General features: G+C 58.8%; 1 protein-coding gene across 3 annotated transcripts; it reads right to left on the bottom strand.

Moving 5' to 3' along the window:
* Positions 1-23,858, bottom strand: KCNC4 (potassium voltage-gated channel subfamily C member 4). 3 transcript variants are annotated; one of them, XM_038162769.1, is made up of 5 exons: positions 23,465-23,857; positions 20,917-21,663; positions 15,587-16,523; positions 14,002-14,187; positions 1-1,950 (listed from the first exon to the last, which is right to left on the bottom strand). In XM_038162769.1, exons 1-5 carry the CDS (start codon positions 23,636-23,638, stop codon positions 1,889-1,891), a joined length of 2,106 nt encoding a protein of 701 aa, XP_038018697.1. In that variant the 5' UTR covers positions 23,639-23,857; the 3' UTR covers positions 1-1,888. The 3 variants fall into 3 exon arrangements, with proteins under 3 accessions (XP_038018697.1, XP_038018696.1, XP_038018698.1); XM_038162768.1 differs by lacking the exon at positions 1-1,950 and adding an exon at positions 8,219-8,707 and having other exon boundaries at positions 23,465-23,858; XM_038162770.1 differs by lacking the exons at positions 1-1,950; positions 23,465-23,857 and adding exons at positions 8,219-8,707; positions 22,544-22,809.
* Between the last annotated feature and the right edge of the window lie 1,843 nt (positions 23,859-25,701).

Raw genomic sequence — 25,701 nt, 5'->3', positions numbered from 1 at the left:
TACGGGAGCTGACTCAGCTCACGGATGACTTTATTGGAACTCTACACGTTGGACAGGCATGCGCACAGGACAGACGGAGACAGGAGTAGTATTGCCTTGTCACAGAGATATGGAACAGCGTTGGAAGGCCCCTGACGCCTCCAGGCCAGCCGGGATCCCCACACCTCGGCCTCCTATTGCTTCCCATCCCCATCCCTGCGCCCCAACCCCCCTGCCGGGCCCCCCGTGTCCCTGGGCTCAGCACCCGTGGGAGGGGGCAATGGTGGCACCCAGAGTGGAGCCTTTGGCACCCTGGAGGGGCACCCACAGTGGAGCCTTTGGCACCCTGGAGTGGCACCCACAGTGGAGCCTTTGGCACCCTGGAGTGGCACCCACAGTGGAGCCTTTGGCACCCTGGAGTGGCACCAGAGCGGAGCCTTTGGCACCCCAGAGTGGCACCAGAGTGGAGCCTTTGGCACCCTGGAGGGACACCAGAGTGGAGCCTTTGGCACCCTGGAGGGGCACCAGAGTGGAGCCTTTGGCACCCTGGAGGGGCACCAGAGTGGAGCCTTTGGCACCCTGGAGGGGCACCAGAGTGGAGCCTTTGGCACCCTGGAGGGGCACCAGAGTGGAGCCTTTGGCACCCCAGAGTGGCACCAGAGCGGAGCCTTTGGCACCCTGGAGTGGCACCCAGAGCGGAGCCTTTGGCACCCCAGAGTGGCACCAGAGTGGAGCCTTTGGCACCCTGGAGTGGCACCCACAGTGGAGCCTTTGGCACCCTGGAGTGCCTGGAGGAGGTTCCCAGTGGCCGTGTGACGATGGGGGGTCAGAGCACGGGCGCAGCCGCGGGCAGAGGTGTCCTGGTGAGCAGCTGGATCTCCAGAGCTGGAGGGTGAGGTGCAGCCAGAAGCGTGGGCGAGGGGAGGAGGCGGCCCAGGGGGTGCAGGGGCAGCATGGCCGTGGCAGGGCTGGCACCAGAAAGGGGAACGGGGCTGTCCCCAGCCTCCCCCCGGCCCCGCTGCTCTGCGGCACCTCTCGGGGGGACCCAGCTGCCAACCCCTCCCCGGGGACGGAGCTGGAGCTTTGGGGAAAGGAAGCTCCTTGGGAAGAGCAGCCCTGGAGGAATGCGTGTCCCAGCCTCGGGGAGAGCACCCCTGGGCTTTGGGGAGGACATCCCTCAGCCCTGGGGAGAGCATCTCCCTTGGGAAGAGCATCCCTCAGCCCCGGGGAGAGCATCTCCCTTGGGAAAAGCATCCCTCAGCCCCGGGGAGAGCATCTCCCTTGGGAAGAGCATCCCTCAGCCCTGGGGAGAGCATCTCCCTTGGGAAGAGCATCCCTTGGCCCCGGGGAGAGCATCTCCCTTGGGAAGAGCATCCCTCAGCCCCGGGGAGAGCATCTCCCTTGGGAAGAGCATCCCTCAGCCCCGGGGAGAGCATCTCCCTTGGGAAGAGCATCCCTTGGCCCCGGGGAGAGCATCTCCCTTGGGAAGAGCATCCCTCAGCCCCGGGGAGAGCATCTCCCTTGGGAAGAGCATCCCTTGGCCCCGGGGAGAGCATCTCCCTTGGGAAGAGCATCCCTCAGCCCTGGGGAGAGCATCTCCCTTGGGAAGAACATCCCTCAGCCCTGGGGAGAGCATCTCCCTTGGGAAGAGCATCCCTCGGCCCCGGGGAGAGCATCTCCCTTGGGAAGAACATCCCTTGGCCCCGGGGAGAGCATCCCTGGGGGAATGCGTGTCCCAGCCTGAGGGGAAGCATCCTGGGGCTTTGGGGAGAGCATCCCTGGGGGAATGCATCCTTTAGCCTTAGGAAGAGCATCCCGTGGCCCTAGGGAGAGCCTGCTTCCCCCTCGGAGAAGGCATCCCCTGGGGAAGGCATCCCTCACCAGGGCACTGCCTGCATCCAGCTGGGGCTCAGGAGAAGGTGACCACCTCACCCTGGGGGTAACTGGAAGCGAGGGTGTCCTGGCAGGAATCTGCAATTAAAGACATAAACATTAAACATGGCATTAGATATTTCCTTCCATGAGCTGTGCGGGGACAAACAGGAGAGGGAGAGGGACACTGAGCTTCCAGGGGACCCCGACTTAGTAGGATGCAGAAAACAGAGTAACCACAAAGTGAAGTGGCATTTTTCAGAAGGATAAAATGCTGCTGTTGTATCTGTAAGTCAGGGAAAAATGGTTTAAAAAAGGATAGTGGCCGAGAGGGAGACTTGGGAAATGATTCTCCATGAGAAACCATGCATGGAATCAGGGTGATTTTGAGGGTATAAATGAAAAGCAGGGGGAAAAACATCACCCTCACCACATCCCTCTCAACCCTCTCCTCCCAGAAAGCTGCTCTTGCCCAAAACTTCCCAAGCCAACCCCAAACCAGATGTCCCGAAGCCAAGCCTGGTGCTCTAATCTCTCGGCGTTGTTTCTTCTCCCTCTCTCCCTCTCATTTGTTATCATTGAATTAATTATCATTGATTGGAGCTCTGAGTCACCCCACCGCCTCTCCCCATGTGCCAGGGCCCAGTTTCCAGGCAAGGGGCTGTCAGGCAGGGAGACAGCGCCTGATCCACCCGAGAAGCCATGGAATTTTGCTTTAAACCTCCCCCCCAGCTCCTGCTCAGGAGTGTGACCCGGCTGCCTCCCCTGCAGACCCAACACAGCCCCAAAAACTCCTCCTTTCCCACAAAATAAAGGTCTCCTCCATCGAGCATCACTGCTCAGCCTGGGTGAGCAATGCCCAGGCACGGAGGCTTTTCAAACCTCACATCCAATAAAACCCCCAGGGACTGAAGGAGCTCTCCTCCCTGAGCTGGCAGGAGAGCTCCCCACCTCCAAAGACAAAGCAGTCTGGGGACCCAACAACATCCCCTGCAGCGATGTGGGGACCAGCAGCGCCCACATACGCAGCAGCTGCTGAAAAATACCCCAGCTCTTGGTTCAGTCACTCCTGCAAGCAGCTAAAAGCTCTTGGCAGGGTTTGTGTCCTGCTAGAAACATTCCCCATCAGGTCGATTGATTTACCAGGGGCACGACTTGGCTTTTAACTCCCATCTCCTCCTCCCCGTTCAAAGCCATTTTGTGTGTGAGCTCGAGACCTGCTGCCCGCAGCCTCCAGGGACCTGCCTTGGAAAGCAGCTTCCCAGCCTAGGAAAAAAATTAGCACGACTAAAAATAAATAACAACAGCCCAGATTTTTATTTTTTTGTCCCCCAGACAAAGGCACCATGAGCAGACAGCCCTCCTGGCTTGGCTTACAGGTACCAGCTCTGTTCTGCTCTCACCCTCACAGCCCCTCAGTGATGTGCTCCCCTTTCCTCAGCCTATTTTTGGGTGCAGATCTGCCACCAACCTCCACAGAGCGCTGCCCTGAGCAAGGCAGGAGGCTTGGCAGAGCCTGGCACAACTCAGCTCCAAATGGCCCAAGGTTTGCTCGCTGCTCCCAGAGCCCTCACTCCCAAATTGCCCCTCACGGGGAGTTCCCCCGGTCCTGCCCTCTCGCTGTGAGCATCTCCTCAAACAGCCTGAAGTGCTGCTGTGGGGGCTGCCAGCTGCCAGCACAGCGTTTGGGAGGGTCCCACTCTGCTCTGCTCTGCTCTGCTCTGGCACAGCAGCCCTGAGGAGCATTTGGGGCTGTTGGGGCATGAGCAGCTCAACATCCCCCAGGCCCGCGTGCTGGACCCAGACCCCCCCAGCTGATCCCCCAGCCAGAGCAGGAGGGCAGGGGGGATTCTGCCCTGCTCAGGTGAGACCCCACCTGCAGAGCTGCCCCAGCCCTGGGCTCCAGCTCCAGGAGCTCCTCTGTGCTGGGGCCAGGCTGCGAGAGCTGGGAGTGCTCACCTGGAGAGGAGAAGGCTCTGGGGAAATCTTACAGCCACTTCCAGGACCTAAAGGGGTGCCAGGAGAGCTGGAGAGGGACTTTGGAGAAGAGAAAACGGGTTCCCACTGGCAGAGGGCAGGGATAGATGGGATATTGGGAAGGAATTCTTCCCTGTGACGGTGGAATGCCCCTGGCACTGGGTGCCCAGAGCAGCAGGGCTGCCCCAGCCCTGGCAGTGTCCCCAGGAACAACCTGGGGCAGTGGAAGGTGTCCCTGCATGGCAGGGGCTGGAATGGGATGGAATCTAAAGTCCCTTCCTCCCAAACAATTCCCTGACCCTGTGATTACTTTTGCACAGCCACCAGGACGCGTCCCCTGCCCCTGCCTGTCCCACACAGCAGGAAGTGTGACCCTCTTCCCGGGAGCTCACAGATCCTTCCTGAGCCTCCATTTACCTTTTCTGCGGGTAAAACGCTGGGCTCGGTTGCCCGGGCGGAGGTAAGGAAGTAACAGACTGGGAGCTGGGAGGCTCCTATTTATAAGCTCCACTGCATCCTATTTTGCATCTGCCTCTGCTCCCCCTGTTCCTCGTCAGCACGGGCAAGCCATGGGGTTGCTATTTATTTTCTGTTTTTCTTTATTGTCATCAAATAAGCAGCGAGGATTTTTCCTGGCAGAGCTGGGGAAGCCAGGAACAGGCTCCTTCTGGGTAGAGCAATTACTCTCTTGACATCTTCACCTCCTGCCCGGCTGCCTGACAGGCCTTTCTATTTCCTCAGCTCTCTCAGGCATCTCCCGAGAAACAGAGCAGTTGTTGCAACAATAAAAATTAATACTTTGCAAGCAACCCGGGATCATGGTGCAGCCTCCACGCAGAGCTGGACCGCGAGTCTTCCAGGAGGAAAAGAGAAGCGAGGAGCTGGTGCTGGAGCAGGGAGCTGCTCCCAAATCCCCCTGAGCCAAAGGCTGCTCTGGTTTGGCTCCTTGCACAGGGGTGGGTGGGGACAGGGGTTGGTGACAGATCCTTGTCCCAGAGTGCTGATCCGTGTCCCCAAGTGGGCAGAGGAATGCGAGGACTCCACCAGGGCAGCTCGGTGTCACCCAGCACCCCTGGAGCGTTCCAGGCCAGGCTGGGCAGAGCTTGGAGCAGCCTGGTCTGGAGGAAGCTGTCCCTGCCCACGGCCTTCCAGCCCAGACCGTTCCATGGCTCCATCCTCTCCGGTGCCATTCCCACTGCTGAGCATCACACGCGTCCCCACGGTGGGGAGAGGGACACGGGGCACCGGAGCTCTGTGGGGAATCACCCTGACAAGCACTCCACTGTCCCTGAGAGGGTGGGAGGCCCTGGCACAGGGTGCCCAGAGCGGCTGGGGCTGCCCCTGGATCCCTGGCAGTGTCCAAGGCCAGGCTGGATGGGGCTTGGAACAACCTGAGATGGTGGAAGGTGGCCCTGCCCATGGCAGGAGCTGGAATGGGATGGAATTTAAGGTCCCTTCCTACCCAAACAATTCCCTGACTCTGTGATTACTTTTTCACAGCCACCAGGACACACCCCCTGCTCCACGGGTGAGGGACACGTTCCTATAACACATCCAGCGCTCATCCCTGGATTCCTGCTCAATCCCATCGCCCTGCCAGCAACGAGACCCAGCACACCCATCCCATCCCATCCCATCCCATCCCATCCCATCCCATCCCATCCCATCCCATCCCATCCCATCCCATCCCAGGTCTCCTTTCCATGCTGCCATGCTCCCACAGTCACTGCACATCCCGTGATGTTATTTTTTAAAATCCATTTTAGGGCTTGGGCAGGGGCAGTTGGACTCCTGTGGATTTATGCAGTTTCTTGGGAATAAATCCAGCAATTTGGCTTTCTCTTGGTGCCTTTAGCCTGGGCTGGAACGTGAGCTCCCACCAGATCCCTAAACACAGATAAGTCCTGCGAGGATATTCAGGGGAAGTATCGTATATTCCTGCTCTATTCTTATCCTCTTCTCCAGGCTGCCAATTTTGGCCACTGTTTGAGATAAAAACCTGGGCTCCAGAGATATTTAGAGGTCTGCTCTGATCCACTACAGCTCCTCTTCTAATCTTACCGGGGATTAACCCGTGCTAACTCGCCCCCAAAACCAACCCAGACCCCACCTAAAAATAACAACAAGCTGTTTTCTCTCTCCTGCATCCCCCAAATCCTGTTCAGAAGGAGGCTGGGGAGGAAGAGGGAGAAGATGCGATGGGTTTTTCAGCAGTTTGGTGCCTCCCACTGAAATCCCTCCATCTCCCTTTCGGGGCTGGGCTGTTTTAGAGGAGCTTTTTGCACATTAGTCATCCCTCCTCCCGGGTTGCATAACGCCCCAGCTAAAAATTGCATCCTGCCGGCTCCGTGGCAGCTCCTGCCCAACCCTCCTTGCTCTGGTGGGGATGAGATTTTGGGGGTCCACCAAAGGCTTTCCACCCCAAGCAACCCCTCTGGCGTTGGGATGAGCTGCTCTGGGAGCTGAGGGGGCAAAGGCAAGGATGGGATCTGCCGGGATCTGTGGCTGCTCTGGGTTTAATCTCTGCCTCCGAGAGACTCAAACCCCAGTCTGAGCATCTTGATCTGATTCCTCTGCAAGGGACAGGGTTTGATACCTGGCTCATCCCCAAAGTCAGCTCATGACCTCGGATAAATCATTTATGATCCAAAGACCACTGAAGCCATGGAGGGTGACCTTTCCTCCAGCAGGGACTGGGGATATTCCAGCTCCTCCTGCTTCCAGAGGGAAGGATGAGCCAGAGAAGCACCTGCACCGTGCTGCTGTTCCCAGCCCATTGCACAGTTCATGGAATTTTGGGGGATTCATGAACCTGCCCTGTTACCCCTCCATCTGCTGTGGGATTACACAGCTGCAGAAATGGAAGGAAGGAAGGAAGGAAGGAAGGAAGGAAGGAAGGAAGGAAGGAAGGAAGGAAGGAAGGAAGGAAGGAAGGAAGGAAGGAAGGAAGGAAGGAAGGAAGTGGCGGAAGGAAGGAAGGAAGGAAGGAAGGAAGGAAGGAAGTGAAGGAAGGAAGGAAGGAAGGAAGGAAGGAAGGAAGGAAGGAAGGAAGGAAGGAAGGAAGGAAGGAAGGAAGGAAGGAAGGAAGGAAGGAAGGAAGGAAGGAAGGAAGGAAGGAAGGAAGGAAGGAAGGAAGGAAGGAAGGAAGGAAGGAAGGAAGGAAGGAAGGAAGGAAGGAAGGAAGGAAGGAAGGAAGGAAGGAAGGAAGGAAGGAAGGGAGGAAGGGAGGAAGGAAGGAAGGGAGGAAGGAAGGAAGGAAGGAAGGGGGCCTGGTTTGGATATGTGCTGACTACTCCTCCTGGAAGCTCCTTCTCCACACAAGAGAAACTGAGGCATGGAAAACCTGGGGTGGAACAGGAGGGTCCTGGCTGTGAGATCTGCCAAAATCCATCCCAGCTTCTTTCAGGTGCAGGGACCATGGAATCACAAAATCCCTAAAGTTGGAAAAGAGCTCCAAGATCATCAAGTCCAACCTCACCATTTCCTGAGCACCAGATCCAGTTTGGCCATGATGGAGGGGAAGGGTCTGACCCCAGAACAGCTCCTGGGGCTCTTTGTTTTTCAAACACATCCAAACCTGAGCTCTCCTCCCCAGAAAAGTCCCCGAGCTGCAGCCCTGACTTGCTCAGAGTGAGGGAACAGGCCAAGAGAGCACTGAGGGGGACTCGAGAGCCAGGCTGGACACCCCAAACCAGCCCCCTGCAGCCACCCAAGGTCCAAACCCCTCCAGGGAGGCTGAGCTGGACAGAACTGAAATGAGCCAGAGGGCAGGGACTGAAGGGTTTGTTCTAGTTTGGGAAGATACCTGAGATCATCCAAAATCATCCCAAAAGCCAATACAGGTGAGCAAAAACCAGCAGTGCCACAGGGAGATTGACTCTCCAGCCTCATCCTCCCAGGGATGGGGAGAGCCTGGCTCAAACCCAGCTCCCATCCCCATGGGAATGCTCTGGAATCACCCCCTCACGTCCATCCCAAACAAGGATTCATCCCCCATCTATTTAGGCATCAGTTTGCCTCAAATCTCTCTCTGCCCCACTATTCCACACCAGCAGCAGCTTTGCCAGGGACCTTTATTCCTCTTGCCACCACTTCCCAGCCCTTCACGGGAGTATCCATACCCATTATCCCAGCCTCTCTGTGCTCCCTGGACCCTCTCCCAGGGCCCTCCAGCCTCCACAGGATCTCAAGGCTGGTTTCCAAGGCCCTCAGGCCCATCCTGAGGCTGGAAGGAGAAGCAGACACAATCTGGGAAGGAACAAGTAGGATTTAGGCAGAAAAAGGCACAAAACCAGAGGGGAACCACTGCTGGGCAGGGAATAGAGGTTTATTCATCTGTTGCCTCCAGAAACTTGAGGCTGGTTTTAAAAAAGCCAAACAAAATAAAACCTAAAAATATATGAATTCAGCCATTCCCAGCACAATGAGATATAATTTCATGAGTCAACTTGTCCTCCTTGTGTTTCCACCACCCTTTAGCCCGACACAAACGGCCCACGGGAGGGAGGGCTCGACACCAGGGGGAATTGCAGGGTTTATTTAGGATGAATAAGGTTTCAAGGAGGGGAAAAGCACCCCAACACCTCCTCCAGGGACTGTCCATCCACATGGACACGAGGCAAGGTCAGTGGAGACGTGACAGGGAGAGCTGGAGGGGGTCAGAACCAGCTCCTGGGGGATGGAGATGTCCCAGCTCGGGCTGCTCGGCGTGGTGGGGACCAGAGGGACACGGGGCACAGCGAGGTCCTTTAGAGGATGGAGGGGACGGGGGAGCAGGGGCGCTGCAGGGAGCAGGGGGAGCTGCAGCGGGACGCCAGCGGAGCCAGGGCGGATCCTGCCACTCCGTCTATGCTGCTCAGGCTCCGCGACTTTCCACAGCCTCGGGGAAGAAAACAGACAGGTTAGAGCCCTGCAGCCTCCTGCCCGAGGCTGGGGGGGCGGCAGCACCAGGCTGAGCCCCGCGCCCCGAGCAACCCCTTTAAAAAAATTCCTGAAGGGCTTTTTGGGGACAAGCAGGCTCCCGCAGAGCTTCCCACTCCCTTCATGGAGCGGCGCCGGCCAAATCCAGGACTCGGAGTCATCAATGAGGAGACCAAACTGCTCTTGGAGGGTGTTGGGTTGTGTTTCCCAAATTGCTCTGAATGAGGAATGAGTGAGTCTGGGGATTTTGTGGGCTGAAGCAGACGGGGAAAAGCAGCAGAACTCAAACAAATATGGGATTTGGAAGGAGTGATTCCCTCAGCTCTGGTTTTTACACCCCTGTAGCAGCAGGCTGCTGCTGACACCTTTCTGTGTGGAAAGGAGCAGGTAGACACGCTCCTTCTTTTCCATAAGAAATTGCATTAAAGGGCAAATATTTCTGTTTCTTTAAGCATGGGGACCCTTCACACTCCCCCAAAGGGCCAGGAATTTCTCCAGCTTTTACTGAACAAGCAAGAGACAGAGGAAGTGTTCTCGCAGGTCAAAAGCCACTTTTTTTGCTGGTAAGACACAAAGTCTTGGCACTGAAAATTGGATTTTTAGGTCCACAAAGCACCGCTGCTAAGGATGAGTCTGTTCCCTGGATCTGCTGCCAAAATATGGAAAATTAATGATGCTCCCAGCTGCGATGAGCCCAATGTCCCTGCGCCTGGACCTTCCCTGAGAGCACCTGGCTGAGTGAACCCAGCCAAGCCTGAGCCTTCCCAAGGCACCAGCGAGATCCAGGGAAAGCAAAGGCCAGGGAAGCAGCCTTTGTGTGGGGGGAGCAGAGGGAGGCAGCTCCTGACAGCAGAAAAACAAGGTGATGGATGGCTCCTTCAGCAGTGCCAGCCTTGGAGTCCCTCCCTGTGTCCTGCCCAGGAGTTCATGGCGCATCTTTGGGTTCTGCTTTGCTGGTTTGGGCTTGGATCGGGAATCAGGACTCAAGCAGAGCAGCTCCAGCATCACCCTCTCACACCCCCAAGGGGATTGCTGAGACAGGAGCACCACCTGGGAAAGGCTCCAGAGCACTGCCTCTGCAAATCCGGGGCTTGGCCCCTGTTGATGGTTTTTCCCAGCCCCAGCAGGGATTCTTCAACCCCTCCCCACCCCTCAGCCCCCCGAGGAGACCCAGCTCCTCCAGCTGTGAAGCAGAAGCAGGTCCAGGGGACAGAGGGACCTGCCTAAACCTGTTGCTGACTCCAGCAAAGCTTTCCCTCCCTGCAGTGGAAGCAGGAGCAGCAGCAGGCCTGAGCAGAAGAGCAATTTCCTTATTTACTTCTTGGCACGGATCCACCCAGCGAGCGAGGGGGGAAGCGAGCACAGCCCTGAGCTGGGGGGAGCTGGGAGTTTCCCACCCACAGCAGCTGATGCAAAGACCACCCTGCTCCCCACAACACTCCTAAAAAACTCATCCTTGCTTCCTCTTGCTCTTTTCCCCGGGTGTGCTGAGGCTCTTGGAAGAGCTCACGCGTCTCCCGCTGCCCTGAGCCGTGTGTGGGAAGCAGCTGTGCTGAGCTCCAAGTGGTCCCTGAAAGCCTGGGGCAACCCCCAGCACCCACACAGCCCCAGTGGGGCAGGAGGTGTTATGGGGTTGGGGTTTGCTGGAGCAAGGCAGGGCCCTGCAGGTGGGGTTATGGGGATGGGCTTTGCCTCTCACTACAAACTCTGAATAGAGAAGGTGCAAATGGGCAAAGAAACGGCGTCAAAATCCCACTGCTCGCTCTGATGAGTCTCAAGCATCACATTTTGGGACAGAACTTCATAAAGATGTTTGATTTCCCCAGGGACCCTCTGCAATGGAACTCCAGGGCAAACCTGCCCCAAGCCCAACGCTTCATTCTCTCCATTAATTTTTCCCAAGCCACACTTGCAGGAGCTCAAGAGTCAGTCCCTCAGTCCCTCAAGGCTGTCGTGGTTTCCCACCACACCCAGGGTCAGATAAAGCCACAGCTGGACAAGGGGGTTGTGCTCTGCTAATTGCCACGGCTGATAAACAGAGCTGCTGTCCCAGTAACTCGCCCTGGGGCTACCCCGAGTCACTGGGATTGCTTTAGGAACGGGCTTGCTGCCAGTAAAAGAGCTCGGGGTGACCCCGGGGGCTCCTCCCGGGCCGTGGCACTGCGGGCTCCCTGCAGGCTCTGAGTGCTCACAGGCACTGGGAGCTGGGGCAGAGGGGATGGGGCAGAGCCGGGGGGCAGCAAAGCCCAGGAGCGTGCTGCTGCTGCTGCTGACAGAGGCCAGGCACACAGCTCCTGTGGGGTCGTGTCCCCGTGCAAATGTGGGCTGGTGCTCAGTCCCCCCAGCCAGGCAGCTCCAGGGGATGCTCCCGTGAGCGTTCCCGGCTTGGTCCCATCCTGCATGCTCAGGCCATGTGGGAGTCACAGCCCGGCACTGACACCAGCAGTGAAAATCAGCTGCACCATGTTCTACAGAGCCAAAAATTGCTGCCGTGCCACGCTAATGTGCTGATAAAGGAGGTGGAGTTTCTGACACACAGATGTGGCACCTGGGGACATGGTTAGTGGCCAGGTGCTGGGGGAAGGCTGGACTCGTGGAGATCTTTTCCAACCCAAGTGATTCCATGGCTCCACCCTAGCCAGCCTCACTGGCTGGACTCGCCCTGCCTCCAAATCCCTCCATCCAAGCAGAGGATAGGGCTGTTGGGCCAAGTCAGCCCCATGGCAAGGTGTCTGCACCCAGCAGGACGTTTTTGGGAACTGCTGAGCAGGACCCCAGTGCTGAGGGGAGATAAAGGCTCTGAAGGCATCCCTGGCAGCCAGGGAGCAGAGCAATGCTGCTGCAGGCAGCCACAGGAGCAAGAAACACACTCCACACAGGAACCCACAGCAATCCAGCTCAATCTGCTCCAGGCTCAGGTCCAAGGGCAGGAGCAGCTCTTCTCTCTGAGCTGCCCCAACAAGACCAGCCCTGGAGTTGGGGTTAAACCACGATGGATGCCAAGATCTGCAGCTTATTCCCAAACCAGCTCCCTCTCCTGATTTCCACAGCTTGCACAGACACCAGTACCTGTCCCAGGATCTGACAGATGGCCATCAGAGAGTCGGGCTCAGAACCAAGCTCATCTCAATTTGCAGAGCTGCCAACATCCCAGTACCAGAACAAACAGCCTCAGCAGGAGATAAATCAGGACCAAGGGAAGAGGCGCCTCTGCGGCTCCCAACGGATTTTGGCTGGAGGCTGTTTTCGCCCCCTGGTCACCTCTGGTCATCCCTGACCATACTGGAGCATTTCACAAGGCCAGCCCTGACCTCCCAGGACAGCCTCCCACCCATCTGTCCCACAGCCAAGCAGGACACGGGCACTGAGGCTCCCCTTCCCAACAGGTCTCAAGCACCTCTGGAGCCCCTCTGGACAGCAGATCCAGCTTTCTCCAGGTGCAACATCATTCCAGCAACATGGGGATGAGTGACCCGAGCACACCTTCTGTTTTGAAGTGTAAAAGGCACTCTGAAATTTGCAGGGAAGACACCAGAACACCCCAAGAACCATCACCACAGTGCCCTTTGTGCCACCACACAGGGACAGGAATCTCCTGGTCTCCTGCAATCCAGTGATGGGATTTGGGAGTGAGTGAAAGCAGCTCTGGATCCTCAACTCTTAGAGCTGCTCCACTTCTCCTGGCTTCAGTAGGACCAGATTCAAATGCTTCAGCTGAAGCCTAGCTTCAGCATTTTCTGAGGAGGAAAATCAGCTCTGGCTTTCATCCGTCTGCTCCATCCCTCCAGTCCAGCATTCCCCTCCCAGTCTGGAGTGGGACCAAACCTCTCTCCCCTCTTCACATTAACAAGACCAACTTCACAGGAAAAGGCACTTCCAGGGAAAAAACACCAGGCATTTGAAGCAGATATTTGATGGTACCCCAAGGATGAGGAAAGCTTTTCCTCTTTGTCCTCTTTCTAGGCTGAGCAGCAATGCCAAAGGGAATCCTTGATTTCCCGGGAGGAAACAACCAACTTGCTTCTACTACTGATAAATGTGATTGCACCCCAGCACCTCCCTGCATCCCATCCAGTCTGTGCCATCAAAAGTAACAAACCCTTGAGGCTCTCCAAAGCACCAGCAGGTCCTGGGGAGCAGCTCAGGGACGCAGCACATCATCCCTGCTCCTGCCTGGCCCCAGCTCCCTGTGAGCAACGGGCAGCGCTTGGTTCCAGGGAGGCAGGAGTAGGTCAGCTCTGCAGCTCCAGCATCCCACGCCACCCTGGACACACAAAACACTGCAAAACTGGGAAACTGAGCTGTGCCCTAGGAGTTATCCCAGCAATTGAGGGTGCAGCTGGGTTTTGGGGCACTGGATTCACCGTCTCAGGGGCTGGAGTGCTGAGAGCTGGGCAAAGGAGCAGAGAACTCTGGGACCAGGTTGAAGAAGGTTTTGTTTTGTCATGGGAAGAAGAGTTTTGTGTTTTCCTGACTCATCTCCCCCTCAGTTTCCCATAGAAAACCTCAACACTTAGCACAGCTCCTGTTCCAAACCCAGAGGAGCCTTTCTGGCAGCCCGGAGCTGCTGGCAAGGCAGCACTTGACACATCGCAGCTCCCCACGCTCGAACCCACTGAAAGCCACCGCAGGGGAGACGAGGGGAAAAGCCTCTGGATTCTTTTTTTCCCTACTGAAAACCTTTTGGTCACCTTCAGTCACAACCTCACCGTGTCCCCAGGAGAGATGTGCCACTGACACCATCCAGAGATGAGGGGTTGAAAGCCAGGGAGAAGAGCTGGAGGGGCAGAGGTTGGAGCACTCTGCCCCCAGGGAGGGCAGTGCGGCCAGCACAGGGTCACAAACCCCAGACGGGATTCACAGACCCCAAACAGAGTCACAGAGCCCAAATGGGAGTCACAGACCCCAAACAGGGGTCACAGAGCCCAAATGGGAGCCACAGACCCCAAACAGGGGTCACAGAGCCCAAATGGGAGCCACAGAGCCCAAATGGGGGTCACAGAGCCCAAATGGCAGTCTCAGACCCCAAACGGGGGTGACTGAGGAGGAGAACACAAAATGTGGAGCCAGCATGGAGAGATGTGTTGGACGGAGGTGAAGCAGATGGAGAGGCAGGAAGATGTGGATTTGGGGAGCAGAGGACAGCCAGGCAGGTGGATGGAGATGAACCAGTCTTGGATCAGCCCAACAAAGCTGCACTCAGCCTCCACCTCTCCCTCCCCAGCTGGGTCCTGCTCACAGCTCCAGCCGTACCTTTCTGGATGCCTCCATCTGCTGCACAGGAGAAGTCCCCCGTGGCCAGCAGGAAGCACGTGGAGGATTTCTTGTTCTTGTCCCGGGTGCTGGAGCGCCGCATTGGCCGCTTCTCCTCGTCCGTCGGCGACAGCGGCTGCTCCTCATCCGACAGCACCACGTTGGCCTCACCATTCTGCTTGGAGTCTGCAGGGAGGTGGCAGAGAGCCGTCAACAGCAGACAAACCCACAGCAGAAAGTGCTCAGGGTGGGCAGGAGGGGCTGGTCAGACCGTGCGAGGAAGCAGAAGAGCAGGCTGCAGGTGGCCCGGAGCAACAGCCACCAAACGAGGCGCTGATGCCAGCCTGGACACGCTCGTTTAGAGCGGCCGGGGAGCAGCACAAGCACAGATATCATTCCAAGCAGCTCTAGCCCTGCTGAGGGTTATAAAACCTGCATGAAGCCAAAGATGGGGATGAAACACCCCAGGTTTTTGAGATCCACCCACCTAATTGGAGGGAATTAGCTCTCCAAAATTCACACTGCTGAGGAACGGGCTGCTCGGGGTGGTGGGAAGTGCTAATTTATGTCCCCTGGCTCCCTGGATCGTAGGCTGAGAGGATGCTCTGCCACGTGAGGGCCTGGCCTGGGCTCCTGGCTCTGACTGCTCCCTGCTGCCAGGGCTCCTGGGGCAGATGGGACTCACAGGCATGTGGAAAAAGGAGATTTATAAAGGGAAAGAGCTGACTGGGGCACCTGAAGCTCCGTGTTTCTCTGGTAGGGGAAGCCCCACCACTGTTAAACACCTCAGTGTTGGTGCAGGACAAAACCCCACCATGGCGCCTCCGGTTCCAGACACCCCAGAGGTGCCACCGGCAGCAAACCAAGACAAAGGGGGCAGAGCAGGGCCATGGCCAGCACAGGCAGTGGGGCAGGGCTCACACAGACCCCCAAAGGTAGCCCAAGGGATGGTCCCCACAGCTGCTCACGGCTGGGGCTGTGCCTGCTGCTGATCCTAAGGAAAGCCTGGCCAACCCCCAAACTTCAGCTCAGTGCATGAGACCAAAAGAGAAATGTCCAGGGACTGGTTTTGCTCAGGATTTGGAGCAGCAGCACAGGGATTCTGTCTACCAGCAGATGAATGAGGAGGTGGGGTCAAGCTCTAGGGAATGTCCATGGATTTATCAATTTTGGTGAAGGTTACCCTGATTTAGGGTGGGAGGAAGCAAAGGAAAAATCTGTGCCAAGGGCATGACCAGGCTGACATGAGAGTAGAGTGAGTGGCCTCACCTCTGTCACTGTGAGGGAGGGCTGGGTTAGGCAGGGATGCCTTGAAAGCCACCATGGTGACTTGATCTGTGCCATTAGGAGGAAAGGACACGGCTTTTGGGAAAGCAGGTGGCCTTTCCCCCCTGCCTGGATGGGGGATTTGACCTGCAGTGCCCCGCTCCACCAGCGTGGCCCCCAACACCTTCACACCTGAGGGGCCCCACCCAGAGCTGGAGGCCACATCCTGCACCATCCCCAGGGACTCAAGGACCAAACAAATTGCCCTGAGGGCTCCCGGAGGTCTCCCCCTCCCTCGGCCCCACCTTTGGGGTCTCACCTGACCGTTTCCGCTCAGTTGCCCCCTCCTCTACTGCCAGGGGGCAGGTGTCGCTCTGGGTGCTGTTCCGGGGCGAGTTCTCCTCGGATTTGCCGTAGGTGGGGGAGTCCAGCGGGGCTGGACGGGGTATATGCTTTTTCTTCTTCTTTGGCAGCTTCTGCTTGGCCATGGCCAAGGAATAGTACATCCCAAAGTTATTGACGATGACGGGCACGGGCATGGCGATGGTCAGCACCCCGGCCAGGGCACACAGGGCCCCCACCACCATCCCCGACCAGGTCTTGGGGTACATGTCACCATAGCCCAGGGTCGTCATCGTCACCACGGCCCACCAGAAGCCGATGGGGATGTTCTTAAAGTGAGTGTGGTCGCTGCCGGTGGGGTCGGACGTCTTGGCTCCGATCCGCTCGGCGTAGTAGATCATGGTGGCGAAAATCAAGACCCCCAAGGCGAGGAAGATGATGAGGAGCAGGAATTCGTTGGTGCTGGCCCGCAGCGTGTGGCCCAGCACCCGGAGACCCACAAAGTGCCGCGTCAGCTTGAAGATCCGGAGGATGCGGACGAAGCGCACCACCCGCAGGAAGCCCAGCACGTCCCGGGCAGCTTTGGAGGACAGGCCACTGAGACCCACCTCCAGGTAGAAGGGCAAGATGGCCACAAAGTCAATGATGTTGAGCAGGTTTTTAATGAAGAGAAGCTTGTCTGGGCAGCAGATGATGCGAACCAGGAACTCGAGGGTAAACCACAGCACGCAGACCCCTTCGATGTAGGTGAGGATGGGCTCCGTCTCCACTTTGTGGGTCAGCAGCACCGTCGTGGTGTTGCCAACCACCAGGGTCTCCGTCACGTTGACGTCGATGTTGAAGGCCTCGTGTGTCTCCAGGCAGAAGGTTGTGATGGAGACCAGGATGAAGAAAAGCGAGGCGAAAGCAACCACCTGTGAAAATCAAAGTTACAGGGGCTGTGAGCTGATATGGGGCAATCTCTTCTGTTTGGAGGAGGTCAAAACACTCCAGATGCTGCCACCCACTGCCCCAAAACCAAGGGTGGAGGATGAGGAGGGATCCCTGGACCTCTCCCATGGGTTGACAGCAAACCTCAGTGCCCGGGCCATGAGTCCAGGGCCTTTCTCCAAGTGCTCCGATATGAACAGGAGAAGGTGTGCTGGGCTCAGCTGTGCCTGGGGATGTGCCAGGAATGGCAGTGGTGGGGATGAGGAGGACCTGGGGCAGTCTGGGACTGGAACAATCTTCCAATGGGAACAGACATGAAAAGGGAATTTTGACAGGACAAATTCACAGAGTTTTCCCCACATTCATCACAAACCCCTCCAGATGCCAGGTTCACACTGTTCGCAGCCATGAGCGTTGGGGTCTGGATGTGTCAGAGACATCAGTCACCCCCTCCCTGAGGGTCAGTGAATGTGATGTGCCCACAGAAGGTCCAGGACTGGGAGGGCAGGATGAGGGGAGAAGCAGGCAGAGCTCAGCCTCCTGCTGATGCCTGGACCTGGTGACACCCAGATGTTCCCATTTCTCTGCTCTGCCCAAGCATTGAGATTGTTGTCCCCTCCATGTCGCCTCCTCCTCCCTTCCCCTCGCCTCGGATGTGAGCGAGGAGGGCCCAGCAGCACACACTGGAAGTCACAGGCTGCGTCCCAAAGTTCCACCTTGTGCTCCCATCAGTCCTGCTCAGCTCCCTCCCTCCCTCCCAGCGAGCCATTACCTGGGGCAGGTTTCCAAGAGCCCCCCCCCCCCCCCCGCCCCCCAAAAAAAAAGCCAGCTTCAGAGCAGAAAAGCTCTTGTTCTACCTCCCTGCAGCACAAAAGCACGGTGGGTTCAGCTTCCCAGGAGCAGGTCCTGCTGCAGCCCCTGTGCTGCACCTGCACCGGGCAGGACGCGACCTTTTGCTGTCAAGCCCACCCCAGCGGCCCCGGGGCTGCTCCAGGCGACAGCCCGGAGCCTCGGCAGGAGTGAATCAGCAGCAGAGACAGCCTGAGTCACGCTGGAGAAACACCCGACCCCCGGCACCGGCGGTGCCCTGCCGGCAGCCCCGAGCCTGCCAGGAGCGTCCTTGAGGGCTGTCCCCAAGGGCAGAGCCGCGTGGGTCCGCCACGGAGAGCACCAGCCCTGCAGGAGTTGGGTGTGGAGCTTAAATCTGGCATTAAACGATGGAGAAACCTCTGGAAGATGATTCTCCTGCCCCAGTGAGAGACACCTGCTCGGGGATGGAGCGAGATGCTCCTCGCCCCTCAGTCAGACCCCTTGGGACTGCACATGGGGGTTTGGCTCCCAAGGCTGATCTGTCGTGTGCAATTTGAGAAACAAATCCAACAAAACTGGGATCTTAAAGCAAGGCCAGCTTAACCAGACAACTGTCTCTACACAGTGGTGGCACAGCCAAAATAATCCGCTTTTCAGCTGAGGGCTGAGTCACGTTCCTGAGCTTCCCTGTATGGGGAATCTTGGGAAAACCTGAAGAGTAAAAATTTAGACTTAAAGCAAAGTAGAAAGAAAAAAAACCACCCAGGAAGGGAGTGAGACCATGCAAACACTTGAGTAATGAAGCAGCCCTGCTGCTGGGTGTGAGGTGAGACCTGATTTAGCCCAAGGAGCAAAATCAGCCTTTAAAAATAGAAGTTGGGTTCACAGCCGGTGCCAACCATCGTGTCCCCCCCAGAGTGCTGCTCCAGTTCTGTGTCTGACCCAAGATGTCTCACCTCGGCCTCAGTCTCTGCTCCAAACTCAAGTCCTTTTCCAAAACTGTCTTTAAGATAAAATAAAACCCATGTATAAACCCAGTACTACCAATACACACCAAACAAGTCCTCCAGAACCTGCTGGTGTTCTACACAATATTGACCTGCACTCAACAGCTTGCCATAGGTGTCACCAAAAAATCCCTGACCCTGCAGAGGATCACCAGCCTGAAAGTCCCCATGAAAGTGAGGTCAGGACTCTCCAAGAAGGGCTGCAAAGGGAAAAACCAACGAGGAGCTGCATGTAAGGAGAGCTTGGACATGGAGGTAAAATCACAGCCAGGGCAGTTTCCCATGGGGAGGAAAAGTGTCAGGCTCCAGCTGGGACAGCAGTTGCACCAGGGACCAAACATTCCCTGAGTGAGGAGCCAGGGACCCCGTGGCCATCGATGGTGCATGGAGAAGAGGCTGAAACATGGGAGAGATTTCCAACCACACGCTCACACTGCTGCCTGCTCAGGAGGAGAAGTGCTGGAGGGAGGGAAAGATGGAAATAACAAGGAGCCAACTGAGTCAGGGCCCGAGGGGCTGCTCCGTGGAGAGGAGGAGCGACGACCGACCGGAGAAATTCAGCTCTTGAGACTTAGTCACGGCTGCCACACAGAGAGGGAGAGAGTTTACATGGCCAGCCTGGGACTGCTGCTTCCCGAGGTTTGGCAACACGCTGTTCAGCTGCTCCAGCACATTCCCTGCAGCCAGCAGTGGTGGCTCTGGCAAGAAAGGGGGAGACCCCAAAATGGGGTATCAAAGAAATCCCAACCACTGCAAACCTCACCCGCCACCAAAGCCAGGGCAGCACCAGGCATGTTGTACCCACATGAATCCTGCAGCATGCTGGTGCTGGATGGTGACTCCAGCCAGGAACTGGGTGCTCTCAGGATCTTGGACTGGTTGCTCTGTGTCTGAGTTTTCCCTCTTGCCAGAGCAGTTCTCCTAAGCTGTGGCAAAACTACACTGGTATTTTTTCCTGTTGCCTCTGGAAGTTGATTGTTCCCATGGCACTGCTGAGCTGAGCATTTGTCTAGAGCAGTGGGAAGGAAGCAGGGAGATCCCAGGGCAAACTGGTCCCACTCCAGCCCCAGCTGGGCCTCAATCACCAACATCTCTGCTCCCTCCAGTACATTCCTCCTGCTAAAGCCTTTCCAGGATCAGCTCAGCACGCAGGAAAAGCAGAACCAAATGACACCAGGGGGGAAAAAGGAGTTGAATTATTGTGCCTGGGTTTATTTTTAATTTTGTTTAATTTTTTATTTGGAGCTTTACACCACTCAGAGCATCTCTCCAAGGTGTAGAGCCCTCAGAGATGGGCAGAGGAGGGGGTACCCTTTTAAAATGGGTTCAGCTCTTGCTGCCTGAGCATTCTCTGCGTGTGTGTTTTGCTCTAACATTTGCTGCAAAAACACCTCCGTGCCAAACTGACCCCTGCCCTGCGTGCTGCTCGTGGGTGTGAAATGCCTGCAGAATTTCTTACCATTGATGGGTTTTTTTACACCTCTAAATGCGTCCAGAATTCATCTCCATCCCAACTGCCTGCTTGGGTGTGTGTGGCAGAGCTGTAAGCTGGGTGTGCCAGGGGCTGGGTGGGTATTGGGGGGTCAGGGCAGCGCTGTGGGGATGATCTACGAGGAGCTGGGAGAGGAGACACATGCGCAGAGCAGCGCCCGAGCGCCGGGCTGGCAGCCTGCAGACGCGCCAGGTTTTGGGGGACATGTTTTGGGGCACGTCGGTGCCCGCGGGGAGGGACAGCCTGCGTGCCCAGGTGGGGTGGGGGGTCTGGGTTTTGGGGGGCACGTCCCGGGCACGTCGGTGCCTGTGGGGAGGGACAGCCTGCGTGCCCAGGGAGGGTGGGGGGTCTCTGGTGTGTGGATGAGCTCACGTGTGCACACACACGGTACCAGGGCCGTGTGTGGTGGGGGGCTGCGGGACCCTGGTGGGGTGTGCAGGGTGTCAGCGGTGCCTGCTGGGCTCTGTGAGCCGCGGGGGTGGCCCCGCTGGGAACAGCGGGCAGGGGGTGCAGGGGCACGAGGTGTCCTGTGGGGCTGTGGGCCCTGCACATGGGGAGGATGAGCTGCTTGGGGACAGCCATGAGGATCCTGCTCACTGCAGGACCCGACCCCCAGCCCGGACCTCCGCTCCGCACCTGGGCTGTTCACTGTGGGTTTTGGCATCGTGCAGCGCAGCAAGAGGAACCCAAACATCCTATCCTAGAGCATCCTGAAACTCTGCCAGGAGTCAGCCCTGCCAAGGACAATCCCTCATCTCCGTGTGCCCAGGAGGTGCCCAGGGAGCACTCGAGGGTGCAGAGGGGGCAGGGATTGTTCTTGCCCCCAGTTTCAGCCCAGCTCTCCCAGATGTGATGCACTGGGAGGGGATTTGGGAGACAACGGAAGAGGTGTCCCGTAGGATGGGACATGGCTCGCGTGCCCCACAGTAGGAGGGGGACAGTTATGGGAGGGCCTCATGTAACCCACCAGGAAAGTCGGCCTTGCCCTCGGGGTTGGGGAGGTGAAGACACAACCCCAGCAGGGCCCCATCAATCCCACCTCCCCTCCGGCGCGTTCCGGGAGCTTACCCTTGCCGCCTTGGACGAGTAGGGATCCTCAAAGAGCGCCCACATCTTGGGCTGCCAGTTCCGGCAGCAGCCACCCCCTCCAGCCGCCCCCGCCGCCCCTGGCGGCCTGTCATCCATGCCCAGGCGCTGAAGGGCCATCTCCCTACCCCCTTCCTCTTCAGCCTCCTCTCCAGCAGCCCCTCCGCCAGGCTCGGGACTCTCAAAGATGTCCAGGGCCTCCTCGGCGTCGCGGTGCTGGCGGTAGGTCATCCAGCAGCAGGGCTCCACGTCGGTCTCGTCGATGCCCCAGTAGGTCAGCTCCTCCTCGAAGAGCGGCCCGCAGATGTCCGCGGGGCAGTGCAGCTTTCCCGTGCGGTAGTAGTTGAGCACGTAGGAGAAGATCCCGGGGTGCCGGTCGAAGAAGAACTCGTTGCTTTTGCCATCAAAGTCAAAGTTGCTCTGGGCGTCGGGGTCGGCCAGCCAGGCCAGGCGGGTGCCCGGCAAAGTCCGCAGGGTGCTTTTGTAGGTCTCATGCCGGGTGCCACCCACATTGATGGTGATCTTGTCCGACTCTTCCCCTTTGCCCATCTCTTCCTTCAGGCATGTTTTGGAGGGTGGTTTGTTCCCAGACTTGCGTCCACGGTAGGAGGAGACACACACCGAGCTGATCATAGATTTCGGTGGATGGGAGATGCCCACAACGTGCACCCTTCCTCCGGGCGAGGAGCTGGGGCTCGGCGAAGGCGGGAGGGGAAGGCAGAGATGGGACTGGGGAGGGGAAAAGGGGGGGCTCAGCCTTGGCTCTGGCCTCGGGGGGAGCAAGCTGGAGCCGCGCCGGACACCGCTGGCTGCTGGGGGACAGCAGGGGAGGCTGCAACCTCCACCCCCTCCAAAGCCACCCCCCCAAAATAAAACCGCCCTAAACCCGGAGCCAGCCCAGCCCCGCCGGGCAGCAACAAGTGCGGGATGGAGGGGCCAGCAGCGGGCGGGGGGGTGCGGCAGCCGGGGGGGATGCGGGCCCGGCCGGGAGGATGCTGGGGAAGGGATGGGGGGATGCTGAGCCCGGCCGGGCGGTGCGTCCCCCCCTCCCGGTACCTGCAGCGCCAGGCGCGGGGGGGCCCCACCGCCCGCCCCTCCCGCTCCGGCGGCTCTGCGCTCCCTCCGCCCCCCCGGGCCGGGCTCGGGGAGGAGGCGGCGGCCGGGGGGCTCGTACCCGGTTGCCGGCGGAGAGAAGGGGGGATGGATGCGCCCTCTCCGCCTCCCCTGCCGCTCTCCCTCCCCGGGGGTCCCCGTTCACGCGTGGCCGGCCCGGGGGGGCCTGTTGCGCCCCGGCGGTGCCTCCCCGCGGGGCTCAGCGCGAGGGAGGCGGCGGGAGCGGCTGCGGGGCTCGGCGGGGTTTTTGTAGGGCTGGGAGCGAGCGGTGGGGTTACGGGAACCGGCGCCGCCCCGCCGGGGGGCCGGGGACCCCCGCCCCAGCGCCCAGCCCCGCAGCGCACCCGGTGCCTCCCCGCCGCTGCCCTCCCTCTCATCCCCACATCCATCCCTCCCCTCCATCCTCCCATCGCTCCATCCATCCCTTCATCCTCTCCCCCCCAGCCCAACCCTCCGCCTACCCCCGGCTCCCCCGCACCCCCCGGCACCGGCTCACCTCCCCGCGGGGCCCGACGTGCCGCTGAGGGTCTCGGGGGGTCGGTGTCAGCGAGGAGTGAACCCCGGACACCCCAGCTCCTCTTCGCGCCGGAGGGGAAATGCAGCCCAGAGCTGCCTGCGGATCTGGAGCCAGCTCTTGGCAGAGGCTCCCGCAGATCCCATCCCTCCCTGGCTCGCAATCCCTCGCTCACCGAGAGGTCAGGAGAGACCGACCCCGGGGCCGGTGGGGAGCTGGGAGGCTGCACTCAGACCTGACCCCCCTTCCCTCCCACCGCCCTCCCCGAGCATCTCTCCGCCCTGTTTCTGCTCCTGCGTGCGAGATGCCCCTTTCCCGCAGCGGCTGCCGGGGCTCGGGGCACCAACCACCCCAGCCCCGGGACCCTTCCCCCAAACCCCCCTCCCTGGGGGGCTCCGACCCCCCCGGGACGCTGGTGGTGCTCCGGCTGCCGGGGCTGGGGAGGGGGTGAAGGGCTGCGGTGCCCCAGGGCCGAGGCCGCCACCCCGGCGGAGACCTGAGGCACTCATCCTGCCAGCAATGTTTACTTCTGCACCGGCACTGCTGGTGCTGCTGCACTGAGGGGGTGGGGATGTTTTGGGGTCCAAGAAGGGATCCAAGCCCAGCGCAGGCCTGGCATTGGGGTGGGGGGCTCATCCAGGAGGGGCAGCTCTTGGATTAGGGGGTTCTTGGTGCAGGGTGAGGGGACACGGAGGGGGGGAGGCTGCCTCAGCACCCCTCTCTGCCCCTGCCTGGGCTGGGCACTGCCCTGTCACCCCGCCAGGGCCCCTCCTCACCCCCTGCCCAGGTTTGTCCCCCCTGTTTGTGGTGTGCCCCCAAAATCCAGGGAGCATTGGGGGTAGCCGGGGAAAATGCTCCACCCCAAAAAACCCACGAGGCGCGAGAGCCACGCTGCAATCTTACCACCGAGAAAGCCCCAAGAAAGCTCCAAGTGTGCCTGCAACTCCACAGCTTCCAGGGCCGGGTCCTGAGCGGGTGGAGGCTGCCGGAGCTCCACACCCAAACCACCCCGAGCTGCACCCGCGGGAGAGCCTGGAGCCCGAGGGAAAACCGTGCTGGAAAGATCGAGCCTTGCATCACCGGCCAGGCATCGCAGCTTAGCTCCTCATCGCCGTCATGCCAGCTTGGCCAGGAGGGAGGAATGCTGCGACCTGATGCTGATGTTTTATCTGTCGACTTTCATCCCGCCAGGAAGAGCTCCGTGCACCCAAGCGCGGCCGTTCCTGGGGTGGGAGGAGGTGGCCAAGCAGACAAATGAGTTGTTTCTGGGGAAGGGAGAGATCTTTTAGCCAGCAACACCCGCCCAAAGCTGTCTGCTCTCTAAATATGCCTTCTGATTTTTAATGTCCACGGGAAAAAAAAATAAAAAAAGGAAAATAGAGAGAGAGAAGGAGAGAAAATGGAAAAAGCTGGAGAAATAAGGGCCTTTTTGGAGCAAGAAGGAGTCACTTCTGCAGGGATGTCCTGCAAGGCTCAAGGCATCTGAGATAACATCCAAAGGATGGAATGAAGAGCAGGACCTGGGAGATCTTGAAGAGGACCAGCTCTATTCTGGAAAGCCTTGGGTGGGTCCTGAGGACATGGGAAGGGCTCTCTGGGTCACCCTGGCCTCTCCCCCTGACCCAGCACAGCACCCCGAGCCTGGCCCAAGGTCCAACACATCAGGCACATCCCCAGAGAGACCAGCACGACAGAGCACAGGATGCCCAGGGGTGAGTGTGAGTGTGAGTGTGAGTGTGAGTGTGAGTGGCCCCACAGAGAGGCTGGGGACACACTGGGACCCCTCGAGGTCTCTGTCCATGGAAGGACAGAGGAGGAGGGTGGAGTGCAGCAGTTTAGGGAGAGACAATCCTGTTTTGGTGTAGAAATAGCCAAACCAACCTCTCCAGGTCCTTCCAGGCCAGAATCTCATTAATGAAAGATGTGTTGTCCTCGGGACCCCCTGGATGCTCCAGACAAGGTCTCTGCCTTCGGGTTTTTGGTGGGATTCATCTCTGATCTGTGTGTGGCGGCACCTCGGCACTCCCCTCCCAGGGTGTGATCCCCAAGAAACCTTTCTGGGCTCTGTTGGAGCTGGGTCTTCCCAAAAAAAGCTGTCACAAGCCATGGACAAGCTCTGTCTCTGCTCTCTCCCTCCGCCAGGTGAATTTTTCAGCTACAATTCCTCATTTTAGCAGTTACACTGCCAGAGTTTGCAGCCCCATCCCTCCCCGAGCCCAGCCTGGAAGGAGAGCTGGCACGTCCCTGATCCCCGGGTGGGGAACGCTGCCGGGATTGCTGGCGCGTCCCTTGCTCTGTCACACAGTGCCACCTCGCGTCCTGCGCTCCGCCCGGAGCCCCGGCAGCAGCAGCTCGGGCTCGGAGCCTGGCGGGGTCTGGGGAGGATCTGGCTCCATCCTCGGCATCGCTGCCGCAATTTCGCTCCGTGAAAGCGGCTCGGGAGCGGCAGGGGGCTGGGCTGGAGTGCGGACGGCGGTGGGGACGGTGTGGCTTCGGAACGAGCGAGAGCGGTTCGGGCGTGGGGCTGTGCCTCGGTTTCCCTGTCTGGAAGCATCAGGATGTCCTTGTCCTCCCCGAGGTGCCCGGGGAATCGCAGCAGGTGCTGCTGGAGCAGCTCCACCTCGTGTCCGAACCCGCCTCGTGCCCGGAGCCTGGACACCCAAAACCCACCCCCACATCCGACAGCGACATCCTTCACCTCGCACAGGCTCTGAAACCTCTCTCCCTCACTGCCACAGGAAGTTCAGTATTTATGGGGTTTTTAAAATAGAATGTATCTGGCTGAAATTCCACATTTGGGCCCATTTCTGAGTCATTTTTTCAGCCCCCAAGGGCCAGAATTGCCCTCTCCAGTTTGTTTCTCCCACCTGTTTTCAGGAAGCCCCTGGCACTGGGGTTTTCTGGCCCCTCTCAGCTCCTGGGAGCACAGGATGGGCTGAGTTTGGCTGGTTGAGCACAGCAGTGACGCCGCACGTGTGTCCCATGATCACTTGGCATTGCCCTGAGCTGGGGTCTCCACCCCTGCTCCCCCAGACCCGGGCTGTGCTGGGGTCAGAGCTGCCCCACGCGTCCCACTGTGCTGGTCACCACTCCTGGGGGATGTTTTCTCCCAGAGCTGGGTCCTGGGAGTCCTCTGGGGC

This window comes from Motacilla alba, chromosome 26, assembly GCF_015832195.1.
Source record: "Motacilla alba alba isolate MOTALB_02 chromosome 26, Motacilla_alba_V1.0_pri, whole genome shotgun sequence".
In the NCBI taxonomy this organism is placed as follows: Eukaryota; Metazoa; Chordata; class Aves; order Passeriformes; family Motacillidae; genus Motacilla; species Motacilla alba.
The sequence above is the reverse complement of the archived record's forward strand: the minus strand, read 5'-3'. Positions and strand labels throughout refer to the sequence as shown.

Coding starts and splice junctions, on each gene's coding strand:
- KCNC4 (XM_038162768.1), bottom strand. CDS start 23,638: ATGCAAGGCTCGATCTTTCCAGCACGGTTTTCCCTCGGGCTCCAGGCT. Junction 14,188..15,586: donor AACTGAGCGGAAACGGTCAG/GTGAGACCCCAA, acceptor ACCTCCCTGCAG/ACTCCAAGCAGAATGGTGAG. Junction 8,708..14,001: donor AGATGGAGGCATCCAGAAAG/GTACGGCTGGAG, acceptor TTCTTCCCCGAG/GCTGTGGAAAGTCGCGGAGC.